This window comes from Vespula pensylvanica, chromosome 1 (assembly GCF_014466175.1).
Source record: "Vespula pensylvanica isolate Volc-1 chromosome 1, ASM1446617v1, whole genome shotgun sequence".
In the NCBI taxonomy this organism is placed as follows: domain Eukaryota; kingdom Metazoa; phylum Arthropoda; class Insecta; order Hymenoptera; family Vespidae; genus Vespula; species Vespula pensylvanica.
In genome coordinates, this window is record NC_057685.1 from 14,135,856 (window position 1) to 14,152,846 (window position 16,991).

The 16,991-nt window shown below is 29.8% G+C and overlaps 3 protein-coding genes across 13 annotated transcripts in view; all 3 read left to right on the forward strand.

The window, feature by feature from the left end:
- Window positions 1-4,445, forward strand: part of LOC122634691 (potassium voltage-gated channel subfamily H member 8) — a 77,663-nt gene extending 73,218 nt beyond the window's left edge. For 8 of the 10 annotated variants that reach the window (XM_043823909.1, XM_043823902.1, XM_043823892.1 and 5 more), the window contains exons 9-16: window positions 599-778; window positions 913-1,112; window positions 1,277-1,526; window positions 1,705-1,973; window positions 2,125-2,273; window positions 2,379-2,544; window positions 2,687-3,062; window positions 3,318-4,445. In XM_043823909.1, coding sequence (XP_043679844.1) covers window positions 599-778; window positions 913-1,112; window positions 1,277-1,526; window positions 1,705-1,973; window positions 2,125-2,273; window positions 2,379-2,544; window positions 2,687-3,062; window positions 3,318-3,529 — 1,802 coding nt within the window. In that variant the 3' untranslated portion in view covers window positions 3,530-4,445. The remainder of the gene's footprint in view (window positions 1-598; window positions 779-912; window positions 1,113-1,276; window positions 1,527-1,704; window positions 1,974-2,124; window positions 2,274-2,378; window positions 2,545-2,686; window positions 3,063-3,317) is intronic. The other 2 variants (XM_043823926.1, XM_043823917.1) reach the window with 2 other exon arrangements.
- A 3,983-nt stretch (window positions 4,446-8,428) lies between these two features.
- On the forward strand, window positions 8,429-11,398 carry LOC122634752 (mitochondrial 2-oxoglutarate/malate carrier protein-like). 2 transcript variants are annotated; one of them, XM_043824017.1, is made up of 6 exons: window positions 8,429-8,776; window positions 9,390-9,605; window positions 9,718-9,848; window positions 9,920-10,090; window positions 10,176-10,275; window positions 10,351-11,398. In XM_043824017.1, the coding sequence occupies exons 1-6, from the start codon at window positions 8,718-8,720 to the stop codon at window positions 10,550-10,552; spliced, it is 879 nt and encodes a 292-aa protein (XP_043679952.1). In that variant the 5' UTR covers window positions 8,429-8,717; the 3' UTR covers window positions 10,553-11,398. The 2 variants fall into 2 exon arrangements, with proteins under 2 accessions (XP_043679952.1, XP_043679961.1); XM_043824026.1 differs by lacking the exon at window positions 8,429-8,776 and adding an exon at window positions 9,029-9,145.
- Window positions 11,399-11,676: 278 nt separating this feature from the next.
- Window positions 11,677-16,885, forward strand: LOC122634758 (DNA repair protein REV1). The gene is made up of 7 exons (XM_043824040.1): window positions 11,677-11,845; window positions 11,993-12,059; window positions 12,232-13,654; window positions 13,735-14,176; window positions 14,267-15,968; window positions 16,389-16,528; window positions 16,686-16,885. Exons 1-7 carry the CDS (start codon window positions 11,805-11,807, stop codon window positions 16,837-16,839), a joined length of 3,969 nt encoding a protein of 1,322 aa, XP_043679975.1. The 5' UTR covers window positions 11,677-11,804; the 3' UTR covers window positions 16,840-16,885.
- The last annotated feature ends 106 nt before the right edge of the window (window positions 16,886-16,991 follow it).

Here is a 16,991-nt window from a genome sequence, read left to right on the forward strand (position 1 = left end):
AAATTCAAATTATCTCATGAGAGATTGTTTGCACGTGTACATACTAGCACCTAAGGGAATACGATTCTAAGGATAGAGAAGGGAAAAGGTGAACTTGAACAAACAAAGGCGATATAGTTCACACCCTATGTAAACGTATTCCTCAAGTTTATTTTCTTTCTTTTTTCTTTTTTTTTTTTTTTTTTTTTTCAAAATAAAGGGGATACCGTAAGGTGAAATAGATGGTATTCAAGAAGTTACCTGTGTAACTTTTTAACTTGAAAAAACGACCTTAGAATATCATAGAGAAGAGGTATAGGGTGAAACATTAATAAAATAAAAACGTTCTAGGATACGTTTAAAACTTAATCTACGACGAGAAGAAGGATATCAATAGGAAGAACATGGGATTAAAAACTTACTCGGATTACCAACGACTTTGTCGATAATAGGGGCTATCATAAAAATTGATGATTCAATTTCATTCGCGATTAATATTTGTGATCTGATTACTAACATAAGTCGTGTAACTAGCTGGGTATAATACCTTATAAGAGAGAAAGCATAAAAGATAAGTACCTAAACGATAACGAACGATGATCGATCTCATATGTTCTAGGTTGGATACATGCTCTCGCGGAACGTTTAAAAATTTCCGTGCAAAATGTAACGCACACGGAAAGCTATATCACGGCATTATACTTCACCTGTAGCAGTTTGACTTCCGTTGGATTTGGAAACGTTTCGGCGAATACATTTTCCGAAAAATTTTTTTCCATTTGCACGATGCTAATCGGTGGTTAGTTGAAATTTTCTTAAAATTCACATCGTCGAATCATTGTTGTCGAACAAAAAACAAAAAACATATGTATGTATGTGTATATATATATATATATATATATATATAAATTCTTTCGATCCTTTTCAATTTAGCTCTGATGCATGCTGTCGTTTTCGGTAACGTCACGGCAATCATTCAAAGAATGTATTCGAGAAGATCGCTCTATCAAACGAAATTGCGAGATTTAAAGGACTTTTTGGTGCTTCATCAGATTCCCGACGAATTGAAGCAACGAATGCAAGATTACTTTCAAACGATGTGGTCTTTGAATCATGGCATCGACATACACGAGGTAATATTATCGATCACCTTACGTATATACGAAACTTATAACGAGATAAATTAACGAGATAGATAGTTATTCGAGACTTCGAACTCGCTATAATAATTTCGGTAGGAAAACTTCATGAAAACGATCGAGAGTCAACGATATTAAATATATTAAACACTTTCCAGACGCTGAAACAATTCCCTGAAGAACTTAGAGGAGACGTCTCGATGCACTTGCACAGAGAAATCTTAAGCTTACCAATATTCGAAGCTGCTTCTCAAGGTTGTCTTAAACTGCTTTCTCTACACATTAGAAGCAACTTCTGCGCTCCCGGAGAGTTTCTTATTCACAAAGGAGATGCTCTCTCTTATATTTATTATCTTTGCAACGGTTCCATGGAAGTCGTTCAAAATAGTATGGTCGTTGCGATTTTAGGTAAAACTCAAAATGCGTTCTTTACTAATTTCTAAAAAAAAAAAAAAAAAAAAAAAAAAAAATGTTCTTTCCGTTAAAAAATGAACGTTCAACGTTCTATGCTATATAACAATGTAACGCGAATAATAACGTTCTCTTTTGTATAAACAACTAATGAAAATAATCGGGTTTATTCAAGGAAAGGGTGACTTAGTAGGCTGCGATATAAATGTTCACCTGCAGCATGGAAACAACGGTGGAGGAACTGGAGGTGGTGGATCTGGAGGTTCTGATGTTGTTGTGAAATCCAGTTGCGACGTCAAAGCTTTGACTTATTGCGACCTAAAGTGTATACACATGCAAGGCCTGGTTGAAGTTCTCCGTCTTTATCCCGAGTATCAGCACGAATTTGCACATGATATACAACACGATCTAACGTATAATTTACGCGAAGGTTACGAAGCTGAGGTAAGCTGTTTCAATATGCAAACTTTCGATGACAAAGTTAGGAGAAAGAGAGAGAGAGAGGGGGGGGGAAAGAAAGGAAATTTTAAAATAGATTTCTATTCTTTTTATCTGCAAGTTATGCATGATTTTTTTATGAGTGTTTTATTATCAGCAGGAGTCAGACATGAACGGTCCATCGTTAACATTGCCGTCGATTAGCGAGGATGACGAAAATGTACCTGAAGAAGGGGAAACGTCACCCCTCTCGCCACCGAATAAATCACCATTGCATACGTCATCACCACGACATGCTAAATTCAGGTAAAGCTTTTTTTATGAGTAAATATATACGTGTGTTTGTGTGTGAGAGTGTCGTAGATATATATGCATGAACATTTTTCACGTTTCTTATCATTTATATATCAGAGACGAGTATAGAGAAGGAAGAAGAGGCAGGGGTGTTTTAGTGAGAGGAAGGACAGCACAAATAATCGCTCAAGAATCTATGGAGGAACATATTCGTGGTTCCGTGGAAAGATTGGATACACAAGTTTCCACGTTGCATCAAGACGTTGCTACTCTGAGTTGCGAAGTAGGTTAAAAATAATAATAATAATAATAATAATAATAATAATAATAACAACAACAACAACAATTGAGTCTCATCATTCCATGCAATGAATAAAAATTGAAAACGATGGATTTAACGATACGAAAAATTTCTTATTCGATAGGTAAGAAATGCCATTCATGCTCTACAAATGTTGGCTTATTCGCCACAAAGCAACCCTAATTTACCAAGACCAGCTAGTCGTGGTAGCGGAATGTTAGCAAGAAGCTCCTCTCATCCACCAGATGCGATCTGTTGGAATCCACCAGCGAGATTAGCTGAAGCCACTACTCAAACAGATTGGCCAGTCGATATGTTTGAAGTTTGGGTTCGAGGAAATCCTGATCGTGTTTTAATGATACTAGGTCTTGAGCCTGATTTACTCCTTACGTTACAACCATCATCTCCGACACAATCACCGTCTTCGCCACCACCACCACCTTACGAACCCTTATCCCCGTTAGCAGGTACACCACCTCAATCACCGTCCCAATCTCAGCGTAAGTACTTTTAAATCCAATGCCAATCATCATCCTCTTTACCTTTTCGATAAATTATTATCAAATGGATTATACCAATTTCGTTGAAATTTCATCGAAATGAAAACTGGGAAATCGATTTTGATAAAACGTTCCTCTGTAAGACTCGACAAATATAATTCTTTGAGAGTAAGACAAATAAAAGAAAATGAAAAAAGAAAAAAAGAAAGAACAGAAGAAGAAAAGGAAAAAATCGATCGAATATTGTATTTCCAGATAACGAGATTTGCGTCTTCGAGAATGATTGTGAGAATAGGCACGTCTCTCGAACCTATCGAAGCTCGCATGCAACGTGGGATTCAGAAAACAAGTTGTCTCATCGGTTCAGCGCCGGTGACGCGGACAATGTGTCTCTCTATCAAGCGTTTAATGCCCTTCATCAACTTCCGGAATCACGCTCCTTGAAATTCGATCCGTTTGATAGCTGAGCAGAAATCGAGGAGTATGATCGTCAAGATCATAGAAGAATTTCCGACTAAAACACGTTCCGTGTTTCCGTTCGTGATGTGTAATGCGATGCATCAGTTTGCGTTTGGTCAGTGACGCGAGAAAAAAATCGAATGAGAAAGTGAACGGATTAAAAAAAAAAAGAAAGAAAAAAAAAATGAAAAAAAAATTTTGAAAAATCAACTTTAAACACGGAACGTCCGCAACGTTCTGTCAATTTTATCATCGAATATCGGTCCCATCTGTGTCTTCTCTTTTTTTTTATTTTTATTTTTTTTTTTATTTCTTATTTTTCTTTTTTTATTTTTTCAAAGGGACAGAGAGCATTTGATTAAAAGATTTTAACGCGATCTATATTCGATCTATTCGAATAATTGTGGGTAGATTAATATTACAAGTTAGGAAAAATAAAAATAGAAAAGGAGGAAAAAGACAAAGGAAAAACGAAATAAAATAAAGTAAAATAAGATTAAGTTAAATTAAGTTAAATTAAGTTAAATTAAATTAAATTAAATTAAAAGAAAAAGAAAAGGGAAGAAAAAAAAATTAAAAAAGAAAAAAGAGAACGATGCGTTTTAAATATTTTCTGTGATATATATTTTCTATCGCTTTCGACGAGGATCTTTCGCCTAACTCGCTAAATCATCGAGAGAATACGTTGCTTCTTTAAAAATTCCAAAGTTCGACAAGTGAAATCTCTTTTTGATGTTTATGAGATATGTATATTGAGTGTTATGTGAAGCACGTAACACGAATCGTCAGTCAAAGTCTTCTACTATCTTCGAGTCTAAGCTCTTTGTTCGTTCGTGCCTCTATCTTACTACTCTTCATCTATTTATCTATCCATTTCTCTCTCTCTCTCTCTCTCTCTCTCTCTCTCTCTCTCTCTCTCTCTCTCTCTCTCTTTCTTTATCTATCTATCTATCTCTATCTCTATCTCTATCTCTATCTCTTTCTCTTTCTCTCTGTATTTCTATTCTCAAGATATCAGCGATTTTTAGCAGATATCATCGTACATACACATACATACAAACGCATTGAAACATATCGATCGTAAAAGATAAATGATCATGAGACATCCTGCATATCAAATTCTATATATATATGTATGTATTCCAAAGACTATGAACGGACGCTGTTATATTTGTCATTATGATAGACCTTCTCCACGAAAGTGTTCTACATTATATTTCGAGCGATAAAAGGGGAACAAATGGTTCTTTGCGAGGTCAATATATTATATAACCTTTACTTTTCTCGAGGGAAAGAAAAAGAAGGTATCGTTTTTCTAAGCTAAACGATTAGCGAAATTAGTTTGGATAGTTGTACGTATGTAGGTACACACACATACGTTGATACTTGTCTTTTTTATCCGTCAAAACTCTTTTGCTTGAATCATTCCATACGCGTACTGCTGTGATCGATTGAACGTAGTTAGTGAGAAGAAGAAAAAGAAAAAGGGAAGAAGACGATGATGAAAAAAGAAAACGTGCGATACACTTTGGGAAAGGTTGTTAAAGGATATAGAAAAGGAGAATGAGAACGAAAGAATCGATGATATGGTCAAGGAAAGTTTTCGTATATATGAGGGACAAAAAGAAAAGAAAAGAAAAGAAAAGAAAAGAGAAAAGTACGTATCGATCGTCGCCTAATTTAACGTGTAAATCGTATCAAACGATTAGTCCTTTGACGACATTGTAATAGTAGCGTAGCAATAACGAGCACAATTCTTTTCAATGTATACTCCTCCGACGTCCAATTTTAGAATAATTATAAATAATTATTGAGATGTAGAAATCTCTTTTACGATGATCGTCTCTCTTGGAGACAGTTGGTTAACGATGACGAGAGAGAAAAAAAAAAGAAAAAAAAAAAAATAATAAAAAGAAGAAAATAAAAGAAAATTTAAAACATTGACGAGCATGAAACGTCTCGTACGAATCGTTTGAAACATATTAGTGTATCGTATGAAGTTATAACTAACATTGATACGCGTAATATCTAGTAATTTTAAGTAATATTTATCGAATGAAAACGTCGGTGTAAATAATAAAGAGATATCGAAGATACATATGTGATAAGGCACGGCTTTTGGCCATGCACTACCGTATTTGTTCGACTTCGTCGTCACTTGTGAAAATTCGATGTCGATTTTTCCAATTGTTATGTATTAAAATGAAAACTCAATTTTCGAAAGTCAAAGAAAATATATCGCAAATTGCGTAATAATTTTGGAAATTAAATGGAAACAATTAAAATGAAATGAAAATGAGAGAGAACTTACTCGTTATATCGATCGGTGGTACACATAAGAAAAAAATCAATGTCTTTATTAAATAAATAAATAAATAAATAAATAAATAAATAAATAAATAAATAATAATAATAACAATTTCGTCTAAAAAAAAATCGTCGTTGTTCGTCGTTTGTCAAATTTTCACAAGTCATGGTAGAAGCAGCTGTTTTATAAATATTTCATATATTTTGTTATACTGTTTCTATGCTCCTCACACTATGATCCAAAAAAAGCTACTCTTATAGTATTAATCTGTATACTTCGTCTCCTCTACTCGTAGTTTTTACACTACTACCCACCGAATTATGATTAAATGTCGCATACAAGAACACGAATTTATCAGAGTGAGAAAAGAAAAGAAAAGAATAATGAAAGCACAAGAATCGAAAGGGTTAAGTTATTTCTTACTGTTCGTCCACAAACTTGAATGACCTTCTTGGAAGATTTTTTAATGATCAAAGTATTCTTCGCAGCATTGTATTGCTGTTGTAAAGTACGATTAAAATAAGAATGTTAATAACAAACGTTATGGAAAACGTTAATGTATATATATATAGATATATGTGGTGTATCTAATATTGTCCCATCTATGAAATTAATTTATAAGTTTACGTTAAGGGAAAAGTATTGAAAAAAGTTATGAAATTTTTAGCTTAACTCTATCAAATTTTTTATCATAAATTTTTTATCTGATCTAGTTAGAAAATATTTGAATCGACGGCCTTAAATATAAAAAAAAAAAGAAAATAACTTATTTTTTTCACAACACATATTGTAACAGAAATACTTTTAAAACGATTTCTATGGGATCGATAACCACGGCACATACGCATACACACATACACATATACACATACACATTGTCTAGCGGAATGATTAAAGAAAAAAAAAGGAAAAGAAGAAAAAAAAAATTCTATTCGAGTGATCAACACGCCGATTATAACATTTTATTTCTATTAAATTTCGTTGCGACTTTTTTCGAATATAGAATTGTTATTTTAATTCGAGATTTTATCGAAAATCGATCGTGCGAGATCGATTTTAACCAAAATGCAAAATTGTTTTGATAATTTAAGATGAGTACAAATTTCGTTAAAAAAGTTTGAGCATATATATCCACGAGAGTATAAATGATCATCTGTTTGGTACATATCGATTGGAAATTGGCTAAAAGAATACGGATATTGTACAAATTCTTAAAAAAAAAAAAAAGATATATAATTCTAAAATATAAAAATGTATTTATTATATCGACGGTAAGAAATGAATTTCTTAAATCTACTGCAATTTGGAATTTTGCGGTTCGGAGATATAATATTTTTTAAAAGCATATATACGTTGCGAGAGAGACACTACGTAGCTCCTCTTTGCGTGCCTATAATTTTGCAAAATTTCTTGTAAAAAGAATACGTCTATGTTATTTATTTAAGATTATTAATTAAATATACTTTATTTTATTTCATCGATGCGATTATAAAAGTAATTATGGCGATTCACGGAGTAAACTAAGTCTAGCTTACCTCTATTACGAAACGTTTATGTAAATTGTAAATATTCTTGGATGCTGATTGTACAGTGTGCATCATATAATTGATTCCTTTGTTCTGTAAACGCATTACGAATTATTGCATAAATAAATCGCAGGAGTAATATAAGAACTATATAATATATTCCTCATATATATATATATATGTATGTATATGTATACACGCACGCACACTCACACACGTTTCATATTAAGTAACATACAAACGAAAAAAAAAAACTTACTTAATGATGTTTGACGAGAACTATTGGAAAATTAACACTTACGGCGCATGCGCACAACATGTAATCCTTTATTCTATTTCACACATTGTATTTTGAAACTCGAACTTCTCCTTTACAAACTACACACATATAAAAAGAAATTTTAAGTATTGCTTTGATGCAAAATGGATAAACGGATAAAGGTTATAAATATATATTCTTGAAAAAGGATTAACAGAAAAAAAAAATGACAAACGACACACGCGTAATACATTTTACGCTTTTCCCTTCGTATCATTTGCGTTGATATTATTTTTGAAAATTTTAATCAATGAAATTAAATTTCAACGAATTATCTTTATAATTAATGAGATAAATGGTAAAATAAAATATTTGTTGTATAAATATAACGAGATTATAATATAGTAATTTATTCGTTCGTCTTGATATCTTACCAACTGTCGAACTAAAAGCAATTTGGTTTGGAATAATGGTATTAATGCGCGGATACAAAGATGCTGATTGGCTCTTTCGATACAGTTATCGTGAGTGAAAAAGTTAAAGGACTTAAAAAGTTAAGATATTAAATTCATCGTACATTGTTCCAATGAAAATGATTAATAATGAAATAACGTTTAAATTATATATAATTTTTTCTTATAAATCATACATTTATAATAAATCATACACATAGATAATAGTATGAATATTCGAATCGATTTTTTCAACTTTTTTATCTAGAGAGTTTTGAATTATTAGTTGAATATGCCGAGCAGATGGCGCCAGGAGTATAGAAAATTATCTACAATTTACATGACCTAAAAATATGGAAAATAAATTGAATATCTACTGATCATTGCTTCATAGTCCAACACGTTTCATCGTTCAGTACACGGAATTAAGATACTTCAAATGCGTTGAGGCGCCTCGAAAATGGTCTCTTAGTTTTTTTTTCTCTTTAAATATTAATCATAATCCATTCCAAAAACGTGTGTAAATCCGTGTACTGTCTAAGAAATCTTAATGGTTTGAAATAATTTTTTTGAAAAGTTGTCCGTTCATTTAACACATACATGTTTATTTGTTGATATTTAACGTTATTTGGAGATAATAAAGAAATTAAAATGAGTGAGGAAAAACCTATACCAAATAGTGTCAAATTCGCCATCGGTGGTCTTTCTGGGTTTGTACTAATAATTCTTTTTTCAAAATGTTTTATTGCTTATTTTCAAATTATTTTTCCTATTATATTATCTATTCTAATATTTTATATATTTATATCTTGTTTTTATAAAGAGAGACAAGTTATTTTCATTTTCTGCTTCCATCAATAATTGTTGTATTATTCAAAAAATCGGCGATAATGAATTCAGAGGTCAAATCATTAATTATTGCTCACGCCCAAAGGAAAACAAATTATATTATTTTTAACTCTTAATAAAACGCGTTGATATCATGAAGTGACGTAAAAGAATTTGAAATTTGTACCCTTGCATTTCTCAACAATTTAGGCTATAAATAAAAATGTATCCAACCATGAAGATTTAAACTAGTTGGTATTTTTGAAAATTTAAACGATTAAGAAATATTTTATGTTTCTAATTCTAAATAATTCTGAATAAAAGATAAAAAATTTCAGCTCTTTCAGCTATTTTTTAATAAATTACAATTTATTAAATATTTATTTCTATAACGTTTATATCATTTTATTTGATAAAAATTTATAAAATATAATTTAGATATAAGATAAGATGCATTTAAGTGTAATGATAAAAGTTTTTTTTATATAATTATAGAATGGGTGCAACTTTCTTTGTACAACCATTAGATCTAATAAAAAACAGGATGCAATTAAGTGGACAAAAAACTACAACATTTGCCGTTGCAACCAGCATTCTTAAAAATGAAGGTATACTTGCTTTTTATAATGGTTTATCTGCCGGTTTATTGAGGCAAGCAACATATACGACTGTTAGGCTAGGAGTGTACACTTGGCTTTTCGAAGCAGCCTCGTAAGTATAATATATGGAAGCATTTAGTTAAATAAGTTATTAATTTAAATGTATTTTATATATAAAAATGAATTTAACTAATTATAGTTATTTATTATCTTGATATATTTAGAAAAGAGGGCCAACCAAAGTTTATTGTAAAAGCAGCTTTAGGAATGATTGCAGGTTGTATAGGTTCATTCGTAGGTACACCTGCAGAATTAACATTAATACGAATGACTGCTGACGGTAGACTACCACCTGGTAAATCATTGTTTGATAAGTTGCTGGAATCAGTCTCAGTCTCATAATTTTAATGTGCTAATTATTTTCAGATCAAAGACGTAATTACAAAAATGTGTTTGATGCAATATTTCGTATAGTTAAAGAAGAAGGATTATTTACATTATGGAGAGGCGCAGTTCCAACCATGGGCCGTGCAATGGTTGTGAATGCAGCTCAATTAGCTTCATACTCTCAAGCAAAACAAATGTTACTTGAGACAGGTACATCCTAAAAATGTATAACAATAATTCATTTACTTCAATATCTGCAATATGTGTTAATTTTTTTAATTTTATTTTAAAATAGGTCGTTTTAAAGAAAATATTACACTGCATTTGATATGCTCCATGATTTCGGGTATCGTTACAACCATTGCATCTATGCCTGTAGATATTGCCAAAACGAGGTAATATATCGAACAACTTTTTAGATATGTGTGTTATTTACCAGTTGTGTCTGATCATATGTTTTCTTCATCTAGAATTCAAAATATGAAAATAATTGATGGAAAACCAGAATATACAGGAGCATTGGATGTTTTTAATAAAATTATTACAAAAGAAGGACCATTCGCACTTTGGAAAGGTTTTCTTCCATATTATGCACGTTTGGGTCCTCATACAGTCTTAACGTTTATATTCTTGGAACAACTGAACAAAACTTACAGAAGATATTTTTCATGATTAGAATTGTTCATGTAATGTATTATTATATGCAAAGATCATAGAGAGACACCAAAAATGATTTCTCATATATTTTTTTTTATTACATAAAAGATAACACATACCTTGCACAAAGTGTATGTATACTATAAACATATAGATAAAATTGTATGTTTCTATCTTCTTTTTGTAGAATTTGTAAATTAATGTTTCAAAGAATTCCATTAATACTGAAATTCATATTTGAATAACAACTAAGCATATAACAATTTTTTTATATGCGCACAATATTGTTCTATTTTTTATAGATATATACATATTTATTACGAATCTGTTTTATTAAATATTCATTATTTTGATTAATCATCATAGTGAATATATTCTAAACAAAATTTAATTCATATTAAAACACATTTTGTAATTTCCTGACTGTATAAAATTTGTAAGGCTAAATGTGAACACAAAAATTTATATCAACAATATTTTAAACTGTAATATAAAATAATATCAATGTATGTACAATCAGAGTAACAATCAGAAATCGAAATAAGTTACTGGATCTTTCATTGTAATCAAACAATGAAACTATACATTCTTTAAATATTCTTTACAGGTAAATGAGTCTGTCTGGTACAACTCTTTATATTATGTAATATATTTGTTATTTTTTGACGTTTATAGTAAATTCTTTGTTTTTATTTCTGAGAAATACTTATTTTATATTTTATTATTGTTTTTTTTTAATGAATGATCTAGGAGAAATTAAAGGTGTATAGTAAGAAGATATAAAAATGTATAAGACAGCAAGTACAAACAATATATTACCAGTTTTGTACACTATTTCAGAAGTAAATGCTTTAATAATAAGCAGATGTATATAATTTTACTTTTCCACTAAATATCCTTAATATTTTGTAATAAAAAAAAATAAAAAACAAACAAAAAAATAGACGTATTAAGTGCAACAACATGGTATTGTATTTCTCTAATGAATCAATTAAGAATAATAGCATACAGAACGATATATATATATATATATGTCCATACATATGTTGCATGTGGATGTGTATGTGGTCATCCTGTTTTACCTAGCTTTACCCGATACTATGGCTGACATACTGTTTTCTAACAATAATAAATAAAAGTCGAATAGGAGTAGAATGGTTTTATTTATTCATAAACATTTCAAAAAAATTTGCTTTGAATTGAATTTTAATCCTTATTTTACTATCATTTATATTTTTATACATAATAAATGAGACAGATAGATAATATGAAGCATAATTTAAATAGAAGACATGGACTTGTGTTAAGGTTATATAATACAATTTTACATTGAATTTAGAAAAATGTGCATAATACTGTTATATTATGTATAATACTAATATAGCAATTAGTAAAACAAATTTTATAGAAAGATTTAAATATGTGCATAGTGTATAGTGTTTAATATTTTTATAGTTTTTATATTAAAATGGCAGTGAAAAAAAAAATCCAAAAATGGAACCAAAATGGTTTTGAAGAATGGGTATATAAATATTTTTTATTTGCTTTCATATTTTATAGTAGCATTAAGTTTGTAATATAAGAGTAAATGTATATAATATATAACATTATAAATTATATATATATTATTAAAAAACATGACGACTTCTTAATATACACATTGACATATTCAAATTAAAATAATTTGTTTCTAGGGTGGTTATATGGAAGCTAAGAAAGCAAAATTGGAAGAACAATTTAATGAAGAAGCAAAAAAAGAGCATAAGAATGCATCGAATTTATTTCAAGGAGTAGCTATATTTGTAAATGGTTATACGGATCCAACAGCCGATGAATTAAGAGAGTTAATGATGGCATATGGGGGAATATACCATCATTACATGCGACCTAAAATTACTACTCATATAATTGCATCAAATTTACCATATTCTAAAATTATAATGTATAGAAAAGCTCAATGTCCAATGCCTATTTGTAAACCCGAATGGATAACGGATAGTATCAAAGCTGGGAAAGTTCTAAACTATGAGAATTATTTGCTTCTTACTAATTGTATTGGTAGCCAGCCACAATTAAAATTTGAAATATGTGACAAAAAACATAATGTAAATAATGATACGAAAGAAAATGCTGATACAATACAAAGTACTGTCGAATCTGCTGCATTAAATATTGCTACTACTAGCGAGGATCTCAATCAACATAGTAATAATTCTTTGAATCCTATTAAAACAAAAGGAACATTACTTTCATCAAAAAATACAGAATTTATATCAGAATTTTATAACAACTCACGATTACATCACATTGCTACAATGGGAGCAACATTTAAAGATTACATAAATGAATTAAGAGATAAAAGCGATGGAAAATTTCCTGGTTTAGAACAATTGAAAAAACTAAAAGAGTCTAAACAAAACTCTCAACATTCCAATGATTCATACTTATCAGAAGACGAAATGTTTTCTCCTCGAGAAAATGAAAATGCAATAATAAAACAAGAACCTGTCATAATGCACATAGACATGGATTGCTTCTTTGTTTCTGTAGGTCTTAGAAATAGACCACATTTAAGAGGATTACCTGTAGCAGTGACGCATGCTAAAGGTAATAAAAGCACTAATACTAAATCAAATAACGCGAATAATAATGATCAGGATGAAGAAGAATGTACTTCTTTTTCTGAAATTGCATCATGTTCGTATGAAGCAAGAAATGCAGGTGTAAAGAATGGAATGTTTTTGGGTGAAGCATTAAAGATATGCCCTAAGTTATATACAATAAAATATGATTTTGAAGATTATAAGGAAGTATCATATAGTTTGTACAACATAGTATCATCGTATACGTTAGATATTGAAGCAGTAAGTTGTGATGAAATGTATGTAAACTGTACTAAAATACTTGAAGAATCACACTTAATGCCTATGGAATTTGCAACAATCATAAGAGGCGAAATTAGTCGGACTACAGGTTGTCCAGTGTCAGCAGGATTTGGAAGCAATAAATTAAGAGCAAGATTGGCAACAAAAAAAGCTAAACCTGATGGACAATTGTATCTAGAAAATAATAATATTATTTCATACATTGACACATTTAATGTACAGGATTTGCCAGGTAATGAAATTAGTATTAATTATTGTTTCTAAAGAATATAATTTCCTTATTAATGTCTATGAAATGATCTGTTACAATAGGAGTCGGATATACAACCACAAAAAAGTTACATAAAATGAATATAAATACTTGTGCAGAGTTAAGATTGGTATCTTTAGGAACATTACAGAAAGACTTTGGGAAAAAAATGGGAGAATTATTGTACAATACGTGTCGAGGTATTGATAAAACAAAGTTAAATTTAGAACATGTAAGGAAATCCGTATCGGCAGAAGTCAATTATGGCATTAGATTCGAAAATAATGGCGAAGCAGTAGATTTTTTAAAAAAGTTATGCGTAGAAGTACATAGCAGATTAAAGAAAGCTAATGCAAAAGGTAGGTGTATTACATTAAAACTCATGGTTAGAGCTAAAGAAGCACCTGTAGAAACAGTGAAGTTTATGGGTCATGGCCCTTGTGATTATATAACAAAATCAAAAAATCTAATGTCAGCCATTGATAATCTTACCATTATTACAAAGTAAGTGTTTAAATTCTTTATTTGCTTAATTTATTCGATTATCCAAGATCAAAAAATAATTTAAATTTTATTGGACAATTTATGTTACAGAGAAATTATTGGTATATGGAATCAATTACATCAGACACCTAAAGATATGAGAGGAATAGGTATTCAAATCTCTAGATTAGAACTACAAAAAAATAAATCTAATGACAATAATTTGATGAACTTTATTAATAAAACTAAACCACCTCAGATGAGAAATTTTTTTTTAAACGAATGTATAAATGATCAAAGTAACAAAAGAAATTTCGGAAATAATGAAACATTTTTTCTTAATAAGGAAACAACGTCAACAACTATTAATACTAATAATTGTATTTTGAAGCTTAATAATTCAGGTTCGGTAAACATGAAAATAAATGACATAGAAACTTTGCCAAATAATAATGATACAAGAAATTCAAAAACTGACCTAATACAAAATTCTTCTTCTACATTTAATCGCTCGATAATTGTATTACCCTCTCAAGATATAAACGAGAGCGTGTTAATTGAATTGCCTGAAGAAATAAGATCTGAGATACTCGAAGCTAAATTGAAAAAACAAAACTCTTCGAATAATAAATTCAAATCGCAAATTCAAACCAATCAAGAAAATAATGTAAATATGGAAATTAATAATCCAAAACCAAATGAGAAAGAGGGAGAAAATTCCAAAGCAGAAAATACGCTTCAAAATAATTTGCAGTCTTCAGAGATAGCTAAAAGAGAATTGTCTAATAAAAATATAGAAGAAAATAACGTGCAACACTCTACTTGTCAAAAGAAGTTTTTAAATGGTACTTCCGAAGTTTACATGTTATCGCAAGAAATAGATGAATCCACATTAAATGAATTACCAGACAATATTAGAACTGAAATAATGAGTACAATGCTAAATAAAAAGAACGAAACTAATGATAAGAATAAAACATTGAAAAATGTACAAACACATAAGAAACAATTCTTCAAACAAATTAAACCAAATTCAGGAAAAAACACGAAAGTTGAATTACCACCACTTCGAGAATTAGATATGTCAGTCTTACTGGAATTACCTGAAGACATACGAAATGATATATTTAATCAATATAAAAGCAGTGAACATCAAAATAGTAATAATTCTAGCAGCAGTGCAGGTGTATCAAATGAACAAATAAATCATCAGAAAAATACGAAAGAATCGATCAAGCAAAGCACGGCTATAGAAAATGTATCATTTTCGCAAGTAGATCCTGATTTTTTAGCAGCATTACCAGCAGATATGCAACATGATGTGCAACAATATTGCATTGCTAAGAAGAAAGAAGATCAAGTAAAAAATACGAATAATTTGCCTGATAAAAATACTGTTATTAATAATCCCAATAAACAATGGAGTGTATTACAATATGCGAAAAATGCAAGACCACTTTCCAAATCAAAAAATAACGGTAAATATTCTAAAGTCCTTTCGAGTAAAAATAAAAGTAAGAAAGATATAAAATCAATGCCGAAAGTTAAAGAGCGCAGTAATAGACACGAAATAGAAACGGATAAAAAGAGTGATAATGTAAAAAATAGCAAATTAGATAATAAAGAAGATAAAATAATCAGCACATTAATATCCGATATAAATAATATTAATAATGAGAAAGATATTGTAGATGAAACCGAAACGATATTGGCATATAATCGAGTTATTACAAATAATAAGGAAACTACGGATACATATCAAAGGACGTTGATCGATATCGTCAATTCATTTTTCAGTCTTTCGATAGAACAAGTATGTCAAATTTTTACAGCTATATTAATTTCATCTAATAGTATTGTTACTACGAATATATATCATGTATAGTATTATATACATTTCGAAATGTACGAGAAAAATGATTTAACTTGATTATCACTGGATGCACTAATAAATAAACGTAAAGATTGTTAATTTATAAAAACAATACATTATTAACGAATGGACATGTAATGTATATTACTTAATTAAAAAATCAATATTAATAATTCACGAATTGCATTATTTAGAATTTATGATAGATCAATGGAGAAACATACGTAATGTTGTATTAAACAACGTACATTTCTATATGCATAACAATATATTAATATTTAAACATGTTCAAATATATATGTAGTTAATAAGGAATTATAGTTGGGCATCAACAGAAATAAAGAGGGCATATGTTTACAGATTAAAATGCGGATACAAACATGGATTGCTTCGAAAACTGAAAACGAAATCGACTTTTTCTCGCTTGCAATATTTCTTAGCATGCTTCCCGAGAAGAAACGCATCGAAGATTTACATATTCTCTTGAAAACCATGCACAGGTGGGAGTAATTTGTTTTATATGCAAAAACAAGATGTATATGTAAGAAAACGGAGGAGGGAATAAAGAGAAAATACCATTTCACTCGTGACTGATACTTAAATAAAAATAATATTTTGGACATGATACATTAACTTACTACATATTCTTCCGTTTAGATGTACGACAAAAACTGGAAGTTGCATTTGGCATGGGATATATAGGAAAACGGTGGAACACGTTCAATGTTATATGCAGATCGAATACAACAGCGATCTAATGGTACCACCAATTAGATGCGATTGTTTCAAATATAACAACGATGTAATATAAATTTCCGGAATTTAATAAATTAATGTTTTTACAATGCGCTTAATAAGAAACGTATTTACAAGCAAACATAATACTTACCTTTAATTTCATCGAACACAGTAACATTTCTTAGATAACATAATAATGTACGATTATCAATAATGCATTTTTCG